This window comes from Dendropsophus ebraccatus, chromosome 7, assembly GCF_027789765.1.
Source record: "Dendropsophus ebraccatus isolate aDenEbr1 chromosome 7, aDenEbr1.pat, whole genome shotgun sequence".
Classification (NCBI taxonomy): Eukaryota; Metazoa; Chordata; class Amphibia; order Anura; family Hylidae; genus Dendropsophus; species Dendropsophus ebraccatus.
In genome coordinates this window covers 144,575,294-144,594,064 of record NC_091460.1, presented here as the reverse complement: position 1 = coordinate 144,594,064, position 18,771 = coordinate 144,575,294, and the positions used below count along the sequence as shown (strand labels likewise).

The 18,771-nt window shown below is 41.8% G+C and overlaps 1 protein-coding gene across 4 annotated transcripts in view; it reads left to right on the top strand.

Annotated features, from left to right (window-relative positions):
• The window catches only part of ZNF827 (zinc finger protein 827), a 111,135-nt gene that overhangs the window by 78,459 nt on the left and 13,905 nt on the right, over nucleotides 1–18,771 (top strand). For all 4 annotated transcript variants that reach the window (XR_011364012.1, XM_069978661.1, XM_069978662.1 and 1 more), the window contains exons 6-8: nucleotides 2,194–2,418; nucleotides 4,151–4,205; nucleotides 4,463–4,560. Coding sequence is in view for 3 of the 4 variants with exons in the window: in XM_069978661.1 (XP_069834762.1) it covers nucleotides 2,194–2,418; nucleotides 4,151–4,205; nucleotides 4,463–4,560 (378 nt within the window). In the remaining variant the exon portion in view is untranslated. The remainder of the gene's footprint in view (nucleotides 1–2,193; nucleotides 2,419–4,150; nucleotides 4,206–4,462; nucleotides 4,561–18,771) is intronic.

Sequence of the window (18,771 nt, the reverse complement as noted above, 5' to 3'; positions counted from 1 at the left end):
CCCCGATGCATAATCTTTCATCGTTGTCACGGACACATTTTAAGTGACACCTTCCAGACTAAATTGATGATTTGGACATCTCCACGTATCGCTTTGGCCTCTGCTGAGGGGAAGAGAAATGGAATTGCCATCTTAAATGGAACAGAGGTCAGCTTTCAAGTTATTTCCTGCACGGCTGACAAAGGAACGCGCCAGCCGGCACTAGGTACATTAGGGCTGACCTCACCAACCCTGCTTAACGTTTGTGCACCAGGCTCGGAGGGGGGAAAATGTGCACTTTAAGAGCCTCTTAGATCTTGGCTTCCATGAGCCGCGTCTTCTAGGGGGATGGGAACATTGTAAATTTACTTTCCACGAATCCCTTTGCTTTGTCACCATTTGTGACATTATTACTGATTCAGGAGACAAGAAGGAAATGATTTGTCTCTGGAGTTTTCCCGAGTAAATAGAGAAAAGTCTTATTTTACTGCAACAGCAAAGTTGATTAGAAAAAACATTGCCAATTTATAGCGGTGCCTGCCCCAGTACAAGACGGCCAGAAGGAGAGATACCGGCCCACTGAGAGGGGTCCTATGGGGCCTACATGCCCGGAGATGAGCAGGAATCCCTTTAAGGGAGTTCATCATCACAAAGTGACCTATTGTTTAAAGTATTTATGGTAATAGTCTGTAATAACATTAAAGAAGTGGCCCGGCGTTTGGCTTTTTTAATTTATTGCTTTTGGTGCGTATAAAATAATAAACATCCCGTGCTTACCTCTCCGTGCTCCTGCGGTTTCCGTTTGTGGTGTGTCGCTGGTGTCTCCTGCTGACTGCAGATCCTTTACTCATCTCAGTAGTGACAGTCTGCTCAGCCAATCACTGACTGAGACAGGACAGCCCTGCGGCCAGCGATTGGCTGGGCAGGCTGTTATTCCTCAGATGAGTGGAGGATCTGCAGTCAGCGGGAAACCCTGGTGACACACCACAACAAGACACTGGAGGAGCGCGGAGAGGTAAGTATAGGATGTTTATTCTTTTATATGTACCAGCAGGGATATGTTGAAAAGTGCAGAATGCCGGACAGCCCCTTTAAAAACAAGTGCAGCCCAATCTGAAGAATAAACTTGACCACTCATGCGCTATTTTACATATATCCCACCCTTAGAAATTATATCTGGCGGGGCTTCTGTTACTGTACCTGGTTGTCGCTGCTGTTACTGTAATTGAAGTTTTGAATCTCAGAATCACTTGGACAAGTTTAAGTTTAACAAAGTTATTAGAACTTGAACTGATACTGCTCAGGTCTGGAAAATAGCGCTTGGTCCTAACACCAAAAAGTAACTATGTAGTTCACTAAATATGTTTTTCTTTCAAATCATCTGGTGCCAAAAAGTGTCTGAGATTTGTAATTTACTTCTATTAAAAAAAAATCTCAAGTCTTTACAGTATCAGCTGCTGTATGTCCTGCAGGAAGTGGTTTATTCTTTCTAGTCTTACACAGTGCTCTCTGCTGCCACCTCTGTCCATGTCAGGAACTGTCCAGAGCAGGAGAGGTTTTCTATGAGGTTTTGCTGCTGCTCTGGACAGTTCCTGACATGGACAGAGGTGGCAGCAGAGAGCACTGTATCAGACTGGAGAAAATACACCACTTCCTGCAGGACATACAGCAGCTGATAAGTACTAAAAGACTTGAAATTTTTTAATAAGTAAATTATAAATCTATATAACTTTATAACACCAACTGATTTGAAATAAATTTTTTTTTGCTGGAGTACCCCTTTAAATATGTAATTGCAAATCTGCAATTATCTGCGATTAGGGGACATGTCTATAAGACCAAACGTTATTTATAAAAAAGACAGATTGAAAGTGATCATCAAAATTAAACATAAAAAAAAAAACTGATCTGTTAAACTGACAGCAAATACGCAGTGTGAACCCAGCCATAGCAGCAATTTACATTAGAATATTATTTGATAAATAAAGGGATGTTACAGTTTGGTTCATGCAGTTTGTTTTCTGCTTTTTGTCCAAATCTCAGTTTCCTAAGGTTGTAAACGATAACAGTTGAGTGTTTTTGTCTTTTCTGTAGCCTTTCCTATACTTAGGCATTACACTATATGCAGCCGCTCACATCGCACCTGATTCAGATGGTATTTTTCCCCACTAAGGTGCAGCTTGTAATTGAATTTCTTTCTCCATCCCTGTGTAGCTGAGAGCTGTAAGGATGCGCAGACTGTGAAGATTAAAGAAGAACCCATGGAGGTCGACATCCCTGACTCTTCCGTCTCCCCCAGACAAAACATTGGTTACAGCACTTTATTAAGGCAAGAAAAAAGCGAGAAGATGCCGGAGTGCAGAGTGATTCCCGAGGGAAACCTGTTCAGCCAAGACATCTCTGTGAAGATGGCGTCAGAACTTCTCTTCAAATTGTCAGGTAATATACCAATTTATATGATAGTTTTATTGTCAAACTCCAGAAATCCGGATATTAACATTCTGATGACATTTGGCAGCAACGTGCGAATCAGAACTTACCTCCTTGGTGCAGTGTGTCTTATTATACAATTGTCCAAAGCATTAACATAATTTTATAGTAGTGCAACTAGATGATAGATTGATAGCTAGAGAGATAGAGAGGGAGATAGAGAGGGAGATAGAGAGGGAGATAGAGAGGGAGATAGAGAGGGAGATAGAGAGGGAGATAGAGAGGGAGATAGAGAGGGAGATAGAGAGGGAGATAGAGAGGGAGATAGAGAGGGAGATAGAGAGGGAGATAGAGAGGGAGATAGAGAGGGAGATAGAGAGGGAGATAGAGAGGGAGATAGAGAGGGAGATAGAGAGGGAGATAGAGAGGGAGATAGAGAGGGAGATAGAGAGGGAGATAGAGAGGGAGATAGAGAGGGAGATAGAGAGGGAGATAGAGAGGGAGATAGAGAGGGAGATAGAGAGGGAGATAGAGAGGGAGATAGAGAGGGAGATAGAGAGGGAGATAGAGAGGGAGATAGAGAGGGAGATAGAGAGGGAGATAGAGAGGGAGATAGAGAGGGTGATAGAGAGGGTGATAGAGAGGGTGATAGAGAGGGAGATAGAGAGGGAGATAGAGAGGGAGATAGAGAGGGAGATAGAGAGGGAGATAGAGAGGGAGATAGAGAGGGTGATAGAGAGGGAGATAGATACATAAACAAAACACAACAATCACTGAACTCAGGGAAAACAGCGAAAAAATCCAATGGAGTACTTATTAGTGGAGACTCGTAAATGCGTACTCTATTGGATTTTTTCGCCGTTCTTCCTGAGTTCAGTGATTGTTGTGTTTTGTTGCTCTATTTTCATTGCCCCCATTAGCCAGAATCCTGCCTTGGTAACCCTTGTCTTATGTCGTTATACTCGCCACAGAGTTAGACTTTGACTTACAGGGGCCACCCTGGTGTTTCCCTATTTAGGTCCTAAAGCTCGCAACAGAGTGAGGACCTGAGGGACTACGTATCAGGGTGGTTTGGTGCTCTCCCCACTAGGAGGCCCCCCTTGGCAACAGGCTTCCTTCTCTGGAGAGATATCTGGCTATTCCCGTGTTTTGAGACTGGCAACTGAGACTCCATGGACCCCTTATTTGCATAGATAGATTTACTTCTGTCTAAAAATCTCCAGTCTTCCCATATTTATCAGCTGCTGTATGTCCTGCAGGAAGTGGTGTATTTTCTCCAGTCTGATACAGTGCTGTCTGCTGCCACCTCTGTCCATGTCAGGAACTGTCCAGAGCAGCAGCAAATCCCCATAGAACCACTGCTGCTCTAGGCAGTTCCTGACATGGACAGAGGCGGCAGCAGAGAGCACTGTGTCAGACTGGAGAGAATACACCACTTATTGCAGGGCATGCAGCAGCTGATAAGTACTGGAAGACTGAAGATTTTTAACCAGACATTATTTACAAATCTGTGTAACTTTTTGATTTAAATTTTTTACCCCCTCCCTTCAAAGAGAGAGTAAAAAGGGATGATCAGTGTTCTCTGTAGCTACGTGCATATAGATAATACTTTACTGTGCATTGGTTGGCATAGATATTTGAATAGATATTAACATTTGGGGAAACCACAGAAGTCGCCATAATAATAATAATATTAATAATGATAATAAATCGAACCCTGATTTTGTGTTTTATATTACAGAGAAGGTCAGCAAAGAAAACAATCATAACAAGTCCAACATAATCCGAACGACCAGGTAATAGTTATATTTCTAAGTAATACGTCCTGTAAGTGTGAGAACTGCCTTACAGCACAGTCCCATATGGATACCATACCCATACACATTGGACTCCTCTAAAGAGCTCAGGTGACGTCTACATTCACAGCTGCATTGTTACTGGGTTTTAATTTTAAAAATACAGCAAAATAAAAAATGAAATTCAAAATTTAATTAAATTTTCTCCATGTTTTAGACACTTGTACAGTTAAACTTATTTTGCTCTTGACTTTCAGCCCATTTTTTTCAGAAGATAAATTTAGACAATCACCCTTCACCTCAAAAGATCTCCCCAAAAATGACCCTTCTCCTCCAGGAAGGCCGTTATTGTCAGGTATGGAGTTAGATTTGTGTATTGCTTCATCTGAATGTCTTAAATAAAGGTTTTTGTCCCACTATTAAATAATAAAAAAATTTAAATATGTACAATCAGATTCATTCATTTAAAGGGCAACTGTCAGGAGATTAGACAAACCTCACCTGCTGATATGTCCCTATTGCACAGGAGACGCTGAGGAGGAGAGTGTGTCTCTTATAGTGTGTCTCTTATAGTGTGTCTCTTGTAGTGTGTCTCTTGTAGTGTGTCTCTTGTAGTGTGTCTCTTGTAGTGTGTCTCTTGTAGTGTGTCTCTTGTAGTGTGTCTCTTGTAGTGTGTCTCTTGTAGTGTGTCTCTTGTAGTGTGTCTCTTGTAGTGTGTCTCTTGTAGCGTGTCTCTTGTAGCGTGTCTCTTGTAGCGTGTCTCTTGTAGCGTGTCTCTTGTAGCGTGTCTTGTAGCGTGTCTTGTAGCGTGTCTTGTAGCGTGTCTTGTAGCGTGTCTCTTGTAGCGTGTCTCTTGTAGCGTGTCTCTTGTAGCGTGTCTCTTGTAGCGTGTCTCTTGTAGCGTGTCTCTTGTAGCGTGTCTCTTGTAGCGTGTCTCTTGTAGCGTGTCTCTTGTAGCGTGTCTCTTGTAGCGTGTCTCTTACCTTCCTCCTCGGCACCACTCCAGTGCAGTTAGTTATGTGCTCTACGGTCCGGTGAGACGATTAGGAGCCCTGTCCGCCCCTATAGCGCCAATCTGGCCCACTTAATTCATTATGATTAGAAAGGGGCGGATCGGCACTATGAGGGCGGGCAGTGCTCCTAATGGTCTTACCGGACCATGGAGCAAACTACTAACTGCATCAGAACGGTTCAGAGGTGGAAGGTTAGAGACACACTATAAGAGACACACCTTCCTCCTTAGCGTCTCCTGCGCAATAGAAACAAAAGATCAGAGCGGCACTCCGTGGCAGATGGGTGGTGCACGAGGAAAGGAGCACAGTCCCAGCAAAGTCCGAAAAGAGTAGAAATCCCGGCAACTCACCACTAGGTCATCATATAGTATAAATTTATTTCAGTTCCATAAACCAAGTGTGAACATAGTAACAGCAGAACGCGTTTCGGAAATACGCCTTTATCAACTGCCTAATACATAGTGAGAGCTATCTAACTTAAATAACAAAAAAGTCCAGGTATGCTTGCGGCTGAGGTGTGTCCCGGTGACGTCTTGCTCACACCGGGTTCAATCAAGGTTCCTTAACCATTTCATGGAAAGTCCTATCTCGAAGCCGCAGCAACAACATCCAAAATGTGAATAAACACTAAAATGGACATAGATGTAATATATAATATAATACAATTAAAATCAAAATCAATAAACCGCCTAGTTGTAGATATAAGGATAGATGAATAAATACATATAAATACATAAATGTACTACAAATTTATACAAAATTACAAAAATACAAAACATTCTATATACATATGTACATGAGGACTCCCAAATATATAGCAAATACATATCAAAGTGGCTACAAAATGAATGAAAAAATACATATCAAAGTGGCTATAAAATGAATGAAAAAGCCTACCGTTATCATAGAGAAAGAGTCAGACTGAATACTGTTGGTTATCGAGGCTGGGAGAACTACAAAACATGAAATAGAATTAGAAGCAGAAGGGACACGGAGGGTGAATAAAATATATAAAATATTAGAAAAACATTATAAAAAGCTACCCAATTCATAATCGAGGTTGAGACCTCTTGGATGTAAAGTTTGTCCATTTTAGTGTTTATTCACATTTTGGATGTTGTTGCTGCGGCTTTGAGATTGGACTTTCCATGAAATGGTTAAGGAACCTTGATTGAACCCGGTGTGAGCAAGACGTCACCGGGACACACCTCAGCCGCAAGCATACCTGGACTTTTTTGTTATTTAAGTTAGATAGCTCTCACTATGTATTAGGCAGTTGATAAAGGCGTATTGCCGAAACGCATTCTGCTGTTACGATGTTCACACTTGGTTTATGGAACTGAAATAAATTTATACTATATGATGACCTAGTGGTGAGTTGCCGGGATTTCTGCTCCTGCGCAATAGAGACATATCAGCAGGTTAGATTCCTCTAACCTGCTAATAGTTCCCCTTAAAATCATTAAGAATGTTTCTGTGTCCACATGCTGCTGTTCTCTCGTCATGGTATGTCCTTTGTGATTTTTCTTTTAACGTCCACCCAATGTGTCCAGTGGCAGTGGTCACACATGCTCAGTAGCTTAGTCCTGCTTCCTGGAACCTCTTGTACACGGGCAGCAGTGTGGTGCTGGCTATTGTGCAGACCAGGAAATAAGAGGCTTTTTCTCTCCAGCACCAGAAACATTATTTGGCTGTTCTGAGGGAGATTCTAAACAAAACCAAGGGGCACCAGGACAAGTCTGTAAAGGGCCTTTTACATGGGCAGATTATCAGCCTGCAGTGTTGCTAGAAATGCTCCTGCAGATTTATAATCGGCCCTTGTAGAAGTGATAAAAATCAATATTCGGCTGATCAGGTCCTTAGAGTGAGCTTTAAAATTCCTGTGTGATCAGGGTTATGTTTGGCTGAGGAATATATATATATATATATATATATATATATATATAATATATTGGGGTCTGGGATATGTGTAATATATATATATATATATATATATATATATATATATATATATATATATATATATATATATATGGGGGTCTGGGATATGTATATATCTGTGCTGTCAGTTTAAAGATCACAAACATCTGCGCTGCTTATGATCCGGCAACCAGGTCTCCCAGCCTCCTCCAGAATACTTGTCAACCAGAGGAGGCAGGACCTAAAGAAAAAGCCGACGGCCGCAAGACGGTAGACCTGGATGCTGAATCACAAGCATAGAAGTAAGTATAGCCCGCTGCTTGTGATCATTAAAGGGAGTGTGTCACCTAGATTTTCTTTTACTGTTTATCATCAGATAATAAAACTTGTTCTGTTTCTATTTTTTGACTTTAATGTTTTTTTTTGTACATTGATATGGGGGCGGCCATCTTGCCTGGCCTGTTCTAAACAGGATTTAGTGACATGCTTAACAGCGAGACTCATGGACATAGACGACAATAGACAGACTCTGTCCCCTTGAGATGAATGTGAAACAATACTGAGTGCGCTCTGACACCTGTGAAGAGGTCATTCCACAGGGAGCTGCTATTGTCTCCTCTATCTACTGGTGTCACATGATGCTGCTGTACAGATCACTTTACAGCAGCCTCCTCTTATCACCACAGGCACAATAGGAAGTCTCAGCTTAGTTTTAGCCCCAATGGTGAGAATAAAAACTACAAGATATCAGGATTATTGTTTAATATAGATAGAAAAATGGAAAATTAAAAAATTGTCACCAAAAATTCTTTAAAAATATATTTAATATAAAAACATTATTTATACACTAAGTCATTTTCTGATGGCACATTCCCTTTAAACTGACAGCACAGATATATACATATCCTATATATACAGTATATCTTTCATACATATGTGTGCTGTCAGTTTCCTGGGCTGCACAAAAGATACAAGGATCGTTCGTGCAGCCCGGGCCCCTCAATTTGTTGTTGTAAAGGCGCTGCACACGATTTTGCTGAATGGCGCCATGGCCGACAAATCTGTAGGTGTAAAAGGATCTTAACACAGCAGTATTTTCATATGTAATATAGCTATAATTAAACTGAAGCCGGGCAACATGCCTGATAGTAAAAGCAAAAAGTTGTCCTCTAAAAAGCAGCAGAAGCAAGGGACGTGTGCCGAGATCTCCAGTACAACAGGGGTGGGGAACCTTTGCTCTCCAGCTGTTGCAAAACTATAACTCCCATCATGCCTGGGCAGCCAAATCTAAAGCTAGTCTCAGAGTCCAGGCATGATGGGAGTTGTAGTTTTGCAACAGCTGGAGAGCCAAGGTTCTCTGCCCCTGCTCCACCACAAAAGGTGATGATGAAGATTTCACATAATCCAGACCTTAGACCTTGCAATGTTTCCTGCCAGCAGCAAATAATATATAGCTTGAAGGAGTTCTTCCTTCTGTGAGGACCAGGCGTAGCCAATTATGGGAGCCTGACCCGTAACTGAGGTTATGTGAAGACCACAGATGTCCACATAAAATCAAATCGCCATCCGCGTCCCATGCAGGGCCGAGGTCAGGAAACAAGTGGGAATAATATCCGTAATGAGCAAAGTGATGCTCATTATCAATTCTCTTAAGTATGGATTTGTCATCTGGAACGCAAAGGCCAAAATTAAAGCAGGTTTGGTCGTTTCTAGAGGAATATTAATAGCGGGAAAAAAAATCTTGAGTAATTAGCGAGGCCAATCAGATCTATAGTGAGGATGAAGATATATACCTTATAAGTCACATCTGAACGGATGGTAATTGTCTTTTAATATGATTAGGTCTCCTCCTTTTATTACCATTACATAGAATGAATCATATAAAAAAACATTAAATAATTCCTAGTGGCTCCTCAGCGTTTTTCTTTCATCTTTTCTAAGGGGGTGCATATTGGTTATTTTAAAAGGTTGAGGTCACTGTAATATAGTTAAAGGGGTACTCTGACAAAAATCTTTTTCTTTCAAATCAGTTGTATAAATTTGTAATTTACTTCTATTTAAAAATCTTAAGTCTTCCAGTACTTATCAGCTGCTGTATGTCCTGCAGCAAGTGGTGTATTCTCTCCAGTCTCACACAGTGCTCTCTGCTGCCATCTCTGTCCATGTCAGGAACTGTACAGAGCAGGAAAGGTTTTTTTATGAAAATTTACTACTGCTCTGGAAAGTCCTGTCCAGATCAACCTTCAGAAACCCTACTGTGTTGATCCAGAATAAGGCTATGTTCACACTATGTAAAAGTACTTTTACAAAAGGGTATGGTGCTTAGTTTTGTATGGGATCCCGGCCAGAGCGTATACGCTGACGTCAGTTTTCTGCGACCGCAATTCAGTGAAAAGCAGCTGCAGAAAGCTCTGTCAGTTCACACAATGAAGCGAGTGGCTCCGGCCACTTGCTTTGTTGTGTGCTATGAGGAGTTCTGATGCGGGCGCGCGCTAATGCGCCCGCATCAGAACACTGCGGCCTGAAAGATCATCTGGGATGATCTTTGCACAGACCGGCTGTTCCGTGACCCGGCCGGTTCACGGAACGGCCGGTCTCATACGCCTCATACGCCTAAGGCAAGAACCCTATGAGACCGATGCCAATTGCTCCTTCACAGGGCGAAAATTCCTTCCCGACTGCAATGGCGATCAGAATAATCCTCACTGCTCGTACAGTAAAGAATCTGTGGGGTAGGGAAATCTTATATCTGATCAAACAGTCCAGTAGAAAGGGGGATGGAACCAGATTGAGCTACTTAAATGTCATCCTGCCTGGACCCCCTTACAACAGGGGAAACCATTGCAATGGGAAATGTAAATGTCAGTTGTGCCAATTTAACCCTTAAAGGTGTTTTCCCATCTTAAAGGGAATCTGTCACTAGGTTTTTTGGTGCCTTAAATGAGAGCAGGATAAACTAGTGACAGAAATGCTGAGCAGATCGGTGTATTACTGACCTCATTCTGTTCAGCCGTTCTCCTAATATGCAGAAGAATAGGATTCTTGCCACACCCCTCCCCCCGCCCTCCAGCTGCTGATTGACAGGTGACTGCCTTTATACAGCATGGATAGATAACTGCCAATCGGCAGCTGGTGGGCGGAGTTTTCTGCTTCTCATGAATATCCAGGCTACTGAGCTCATGCACATAATGGAGAGGACTACTTATTGTCCAAGTTATTCAGGAGGAGATCTCTGGATCAGCTACACAGGACAGTGTAAGTGATACATCATTCTTTTCAGCTTCTCTGTCACTAGTTTAGATCACCCTCAGATAGGACAGCAGCAACCTACTGACAGTCTCCTTAAATATTCAAAATAGATTCAAAGACATAAATGTATTAAAATGAGACCATGTATTTTATATTTTTATATATATATATATATATATATATATATATATATATATATATATATATTTCCAGTTTGATCCTTTAATCACTAGTTACTAAGTGAAGTAGTTGCTCTTGTAAAACTCTTCAGAGAAAAAAAAAAATCAGCAAAACCCAAACAGAGAGTCATTTCTGCCATTAACTTAATCTTAAATTTCCTCCTTTCATTATGCGGCTGTAATAGAGCTGTGTGGCCCGAGCGCTGAACTCGGATGTAAGCAGTGTAACCTCCGGCAGCGTCTGATCTTGCCCTCTCTTGCACTGTATTTCTCATAGTAAGTTTGCACCCTGCGCGCAGCGGCTATGAAGCTATTCTGAGTCCGGAGAGTCATTAAAGTTTGGGTTCTTACAGATTTCCTTGCCGAGGAGCCGTCCGTGATTAATCATTGTGCAGATGCGCCTCTCCCTTGTTAGCAAACCTACCGCAGAAAAATGTGGCAAAGGTGAAATTCCCACATAGATAGTTCTATGGCAGATGCTTCGTACTCCGAATCATCCCTGCAGTACAGCACTTACATAGTACAGGTTCATTATTTCACTGCAAATGTTAGAGAATTTTTAGGTATATCTTGGGTAAATGGGACCGTGTCCATGCTCCTAATAAAGAAGTTGGGGACCGATTTGGGGTGTGTGTGGGGGGGGGGGAGGGAGGGTGGAGGCTGAAGGCAGCTATATAACAGCTATACTTAATGTATCCAGGTCCAGTCTCCTGAAGGCTGCTATATATACTGTATCGAGGTCCAGTCTCCTGAAGGCGGCTATATAACAGCTATACTTACTGTATCCAGGTCCAGTCTCCTGAAGGCTGCTATATAATAGCTATACTTACTGTATCCAGGTCCAGTCTCCTGAAGGCAGCTATATAACAGCTATACTTACTGTATCCAGGTCCAGTCTCCTGAGGGCAGCTATATAACAGCTATACTTACTGTATCCTGGTCCAGTCTCCTGAAGGCTGCTATATAACAGCTATACTTACTGTATCCAGGTCCAGTCTCCTGAAGGCAGCTATATAACAGCTGTACTTACTGTATCCAGGTCCAGTCTCCTGAAGGCTTCTATATAACAGCTATACTTACTGTATCCAGGTCCAGTCTCCTGAAGGCAGCTATATAACAGCTATACTTACTGTATCCAGGTCCAGTCTCCTGAAGGCAGCTATATAACAGCTGTACTTACTGTATCCAGGTCCAGTCTCCTGAAGGCTTCTATATAACAGCTGTACTTACTGTATCCAGGTCCAGTCTCCTGAAGGCTGCTATATATACTGTATCCAGGTCCAGTCTCCTGAAGGCTGCTATATAACAGCTATACTTACTGTATCCAGGTCCAGTCTCCTGAAGGCAGCTATATAACAGCTATACTTACTGTATCCAGGTCCAGTCTCCTGAAGGCTGCTATATATACTGTATCGAGGTCCAGTCTCCTGAAGGCGGCTATATAACAGCTATACTTACTGTATCCAGGTCCAGTCTCCTGAAGACTGTTATATAACAGCTATACTTACTGTATCCAGGTCCAGTCTCCTGAAGGCTGCTATATATACTGTATCGAGGTCCAGTCTCCTGAAGGCGGCTATATAACAGCTATACTTACTGTATCCAGGTCCAGTCTCCTGAAGGCTGCTATATAACAGCTATACTTACTGTATCCAGGTCCAGTCTCCTGAAGGCAGCTATATAACAGCTATACTTACTGTATACAGGTCCAGTCTCCTGAAGGCTGCTATATAACAGCTATACTTACTGTAACCAGGTCCAGTCTCCTGAAGGCTTCTATATAACAGCTATACTTACTGTATCCAGGTCCAGTCTCCTGAAGGCAGCTATATAACAGCTATACTTACTGTATCCCGGTCCAGTCTTACCAGCCACATTTATTTCTTCTGGAAAGATGTACTGAGCAGAATGTGTCGGTTCAAAGTTACCAAGTGTCAGACAAATTTTCCTCCTTCTTTAGCAGTTCCAGGAAGTGCCGAGACCTAAAGGTTTGGCCGAGGAGCGTCTCTGAAAGTTTCCATTTTGCAGTTTCTTTTGCAGTAACGTACACTACCTGTGGCGATGCAGTATATGTGCGCACTGAACCTGTAGTCATGAAACACCGAAAAACACACGAGCTGAGGGAGACCTACAGGATGAGAAATGTCAGATGTTAGTGCAGGCTAGTGGTGATGGATTCCGGTTCATCCCGGCATCTGTAGGAGAACAGCTGCTGTTAGCACAGAGCGACAAACACCTGTCTGCTGACAGGTACCTACACCTTACCTTGTATGGTATACTAGAGAATACAACTCCATAGCGCTAGGTGCAGGCATGACACACTTACCCTTTTTTTCCGACTTTTTTTTTTTTTTTTTTTTTTTTTTTTACATGAGGGCCGGAATACGCCGTAGACGCTGCCAACCTTGTGGCGCTTTCTTTCGCTAACAGTAATGGGACAAAAAGGGGCACCGCTGCTCCATTGCAGCTCCCGTTTGCCTCTGGCCAAGGCACCGTTGCAGCGGACTTGGTTAGATAGGTTGTTTTTTTTCCCCTCCCCCGCTGTAGCATTACCCTTTTTACATAAACTGGAATATCTTTGCCACGGTTAGTGTAGCGCAGGGGTAGGGAAACTTGGCTCTCCAGCCGTTGCAAAACTACAACTCCCATCATGCCTGGAGAGCCAAAGCTTTACCCGGAGAGCCAGGGTTCCCGACCCCTAGTCTAGCACCAAAGGTCAGGCCTATAAAGTCACCCAATTTTCCGATTCTTATGTAGATTTAGGGTGCGTTCACACGTACAGGATCTGCAGCAGGTTTTAAGGCCCAGAGTTATGCTGCTTTTACACGGAACGATTATCGTTGGAATTTTCACGTTAAACAATCGCATTTCAGCGATAATTGTACCGTGTAAACACAGCAAGCGAGAAATCGTTCATTTTGATCTTTCAAAATGTTATTAAATCGTCGTTCATCGTTTGCTCAAAATTTGCAGATCGCTTCGTGTAAACAGTCTTACACCCATTTACCCTATGTAAAAGATGGGCTTAAACGATCGCAATAACGATTTTTCTTACAAATTTTCAAAGGATTTTTCTAACGATTTATTCGTCTAAACGCTGATCGTTATAAAAACCAAATCGTTGCTTCAAAATCGGTGAACGATCGATTGGGCGAATTATCGCTCCGTGTAAACGTAGCATTACTTTGCATTGGATCTGCAACTTCAAATCTGCGACATCAAATCTGCTGCAGATCCTGTACATGTGAACGCACCCTTAGGGTGCGTTCACATGTACAGGATTTGCAGCAGATTTGATGGCGCAGATTTGAAGTTGCAAATTCAATGCAAAGTAACTCTGGGCCATCAAATCTGCTGCGGATCTGCTGCAACTTCAAATCTGTGCCGTCAAATCTGCTGCGGATCATGTACGTGTGAACGCACCCTTACACTGAAACTTCAGAAAATGATGCTGCATTCTGGGTTCGATGGTGTAATTTTTATACATGGAGGCTCCGATTATGAAAGTAGGGCATCGCTAAGTAATTGTGCGTTTTTTTAGAAGAAAATACCTAGTGCTTGAAAAGAGCACCCCTTTAACGGTGATTTCCCTTTAATAGAAACTTCCCTCAATCCCTGATACCCTTCCTTCAAGAGCGACTTTATTGATTTCATTTTAAGAGCTGATTATGTACAGTCCCTTTAAAAGCGACTTAGGTACCGCCCCTTTAAGAACTACTCTATTGCCTTCTCCTTAAGAGTGATTTTTACTGAGGACAATTTCTTACGGAATTTTTACTGTCTGAATTATTTCCTACTTTTTTTTTAGGTAAATCTGCATAAATATATTTAAACATTTCCTGGAATACATGGGCTGCACCTAATGAACCTGTGATTTGGAGGTGACACCTATGTGGATTGGCTCAATGAAGTAGAAGGAAGAGAATTATGGTGCGTTTACACAGAGAGATTTATTTTACAGATTTTTGAAGCCAAAGCCAGGAACAGACTCAAAGACAGAGAACAGGCCATAAAGGAAAGACTGAGATTTCTCCTCTTTTTAAATCCATTCCTGCCTTTGGCTTCAATAATCTGTCAGATAAATCGCTGTGTGTAAATGCACCATTACAATTGCTGTCATTTATTCCGTCCACCTTGTTAGCCATCTAGTCTCTTCAGTAACCTCTTGTGTAATTCAGCATCAGCTATTGTAATAAAAGCATTTTATCTAGTCTATTTCTGGACAGCAGTTTTATGTTGATTTAGAGTTTTTTATAGACCACAAGATGGCAGTAGTGAGCAGAACAATGGCATGCACATGAAAGAAGAATTTTTAGAACTAATTTAGAGTCTTCTCCATACCAACGTTGTCTTTTATGTGAAGGTGACCTTCAGTATAATGACAGGAAAATGTGAGGGAAAGAGACCTTTTAGAATGTGGAAGAGAGTAAGGGATTTTAGTTTAACACTAAGATGTTTTTTCTAGAAGGTTTAGCAGCTTGAAGTGCTGCATCAGTTCATTTAAAGGGGTACTCCAGCAAAAATCTTTTTCTTTTAAATGAATTGGTGTCAGAAAGTTATATAGATTTGTAATTTACAGCTGCTTAAAAATTTCCAGTCTTCCAGTATTTATCAGCTGCATGCTTGAGTTGGGCTCATCTCTAATTTCCACCCATCGGCTCCGCTAGTTACAATTAAACAGATCCTTAAAGGGAACCTGTCACCAAGACAAAACTATCTTAACTATTACCATCATGTTATAGAGCTGGAAGAGCTGAGCGGATTGATATATATATATATCTTTGTGGGAAAAGATTCAGCGTGGCTTGTAAGATGTTGATTGAAATCCCTGAACATTCTGTGGTAAGGAGTCCAGTAGGCGGAGTCATTCAACGGACTGGACTCTTTAGCATGGAAAGATTAGAGATTTCAATCAATAAATCACAAGTTATACTGAATCTTTTCCTATAAAATATATATCAATCCGCTCAGCTCCTTCTGCTCTATAACATGATGCTGATATCTTAGGTAGCATTTTTATGGTGACCGGTTCCCTTTAAAGCGACCCACTTTGTGCCCCCCATAACTACTTACACCTTCCTGTAGCTGATAAGTTCTTGGTATATGTCTCCAAGCTGGTGTCGCTTTCCAGTGCCAAAAAATCTGACTTTACTGTAGCTGGAACTGTGCCTTAGAGGCGTGGCCTAGAACAATTGTGCCCTAGGCCAGCGCCGCCTGTGTGGTGGTCTTCTCTGTCTCCCCCGCCTCCCGTTCCTACCCTTGTCCGCCCTCTGTCCTGCGCCCAGTCAGTGCAGTGATTGCGCATGTGCCGCCTTGTAACCCCCCTGGCGCCGACGCAGTGTCCGTCAAAAAAACAGATCTGTTTTGATCCGTTTTTTTTTTACAATGGCAGTCAAGGGAAAAATGGATCAAAACGGATGCACACAAATGCATCCGTTTTTTTAATCCGTTTTTTGCAAAAAAAAACAGATTGCAAAAACGCAGTGTGAACCCAGCCTCAGGGGTATATTAAGTTTTTAATAGGACAGCCTGTGGTTTTATTTATTATTAGGTGTATACGCAATAGCTTTACCCGACCAATATTAATAAATAGTGATCAATTCTTTCTGATAATGGGGCACATTACAGATCCTGCCTTTGCTTCTTTCTTGCAATGTTTTTTTTTTTTTTTTTTTGCTTGGATTGCTTTTTAACATAAAAAATTGTCAGCAGAAAAATCCCCCTGCTCCATCTAGTCGGCCCTATTAGTATTTCCCTTCTTATTACGTTAGGATAGATAAATGTATATACGAGGGAGATAGATATATGTATACACCAGGCAGGTTACATTCTGTTATTGTAGATTTACCAACCACTTCTGCTGGAAGTTTGTTCCTAGCATCTACTACTCTTTCAGTACAGTAATATTTTCTCACGTTGTTTCTGATCTTTCCCCCAGTAACTTCTCATTCTCCTCTTCTTCTTGAGTTAAGTTTTTTTTCTTCAATTTCTTCCCTCCTGACCATTATTTAGTCCTGTAACATATATAAAGGTTTCCATCATGTCCCCCCCCCTTTCCCTTCTTCCTCCTGTAACATATATAATGGTTTCCATCATGTCCTGCCTTTCCCTTCTTCCCCCTGTAACATATATAAAGGTTTCCATCATGTCCTCCCTTTCCCTTCTTCCTCCTGTAACATATATAAAAGGTTTCCATCATGTCCCCCCTTTCCCTTCTTCCTCCTGTAACATATATAAAGGTTTCCATCATGTCCCCCCCCCCCTTTCCCTTCTTCCTCCTGTAACATATATAAAGGTTTCCATCATGTCCCTCCTTTCCCTTCTTCCTCCAGTAACATATATAAATGTTTCCATCATGTCCCTCCTTTCCCTTCTTCCTCCTGTAACATATATAAAGGTTTCCATCAAGTCCTCCTTTCCCTTCTTCCTCCTGTGATATATATAAAGGTTTCATCATGTCCTCCTTTCCCTTCTTCCTCCTGTAACATATAGAAAGGTTTCCATCATGTCCCTCCTTTCCCTTCTTCCTCCTGTAACATATATAAAGGTTTCCATCATGTCCCTCCTTTCCCTTCTTCCTCCTGTAACATATATAAAGGTTTCCATCATGTCCCTCCTTTCCCTTCTTCCTCCTGTAACATATATAAAGGTTCCCATCATGTCCCTTTCCCTTCTTCCTACTGTAACATATATAAAGGTTTCCATCATGTCCCCCCTTTCCCTTCTTCCTCCTGTAACATATATAAAGGTTTCCATCATGTCTCCCCTTTCCCTTCTTCCTCCTGTAACATATATAAAGGTTTCCATCATGTCCCCCCTTTCCCTTCTTCCTCCAGTAACATATATAAATGTTTCCATCATGTCCCTCCTTTCCCTTCTTCCTCCTGTAACATATATAAAGGTTTCCATCAAGTCCTCCTTTCCCTTCTTCCTCCTGTGATATATATATATATATATAAAGGTTTCATCATGTCCTCCTTTCCCTTCTTCCTCCTGTAAAATATAGAAAGGTTTCCATCATGTCCCTCCTTTCCCTTCTTCCTCCTGTAACATATATAAAGGTTCCCATCATGTCCCTTTCCCTTCTTCCTCCTGTAACATATATAAAGGTTTCCATCATGTCTCCCCTTTCCCTTCTTCCTCCTGTAACATATATTAAGGTTTCCATCATGTCCCCCCTTTCCCTTCTTCCTCCTGTAACATATAGAAAGGTTTCCATCATGTCCCTTTCCCTTCCTCCTCCTGTAACATATATAAAGGTTTCCATCATGTCCCCTTTTCCCTTCTTCCTCCTGTAACATATATAAAGGTTTCCATCATGTCCCTCCTTTCCCTTCTTCCTCCAGTAACATATATAAATGTTTCCATCATGTCCCTCCTTTCCCTTCTTCCTCCTGTAACATATATAAAGGTTTCCATCAAGTCCTCCTTTCCCTTCTTCCTCCTGTGATATATATAAAGGTTTCATCATGTCCTCCTTTCTCTTCTTCCTCCTGTAACATATAGAAAGGTTTCCATCATGCCCCCCCTTTCCCTTCTTCCTCCTGTAACATATATAAAGGTTCCCATCATGTCCCTTTCCCTTCTTCCTACTGTAACATATATAAAGGTTTCCATCATGTCCCCCCTTTCCCTTCTTCCTCCTGTAACATATATAAAGGTTTCCATCATGTCTCCCCTTTCCCTTCTTCCTCCTGTAACATATATAAAGGTTTCCATCATGTCCCTCCTTTCCCTTCTTCCTCCTGTAACATATATAAAGGTTTCCATCATGTCCCTTTCCCTTCCTCCTCCTGTAACATATAGAAAGGTTTCCATCATGTCCCCCCTTTCCCTTCTTCCCCCTGTAACATATATAAAGGTTTCCATCATGTCCCCCCTTTTCCTTCTTCCCCCTGTAACATATATAAAGGTTTCCATCATGTCCTCCCTTTCCCTTCTTCCTCCTGTAACATATAGAAAGGTTTCCATCATGTCCCCCCTTTCCCTTCTTCCCCCTGTAACATATATAAAGGTTTCCATCATGTCCCCCCTTTTCCTTCTTCCCCCTGTAACATATATAAAGGTTTCCATCATGTCCCCCCTTTCCCTTCTTCCTCCTGTAACATATATAAAGGTTTCCATCATGTCCTCCCTTTCCCTTCTTCCTCCTGTAACATATATAAAGGTTTCCATCATGTCCTCCCTTTCCCTTCTTTCTTTTGT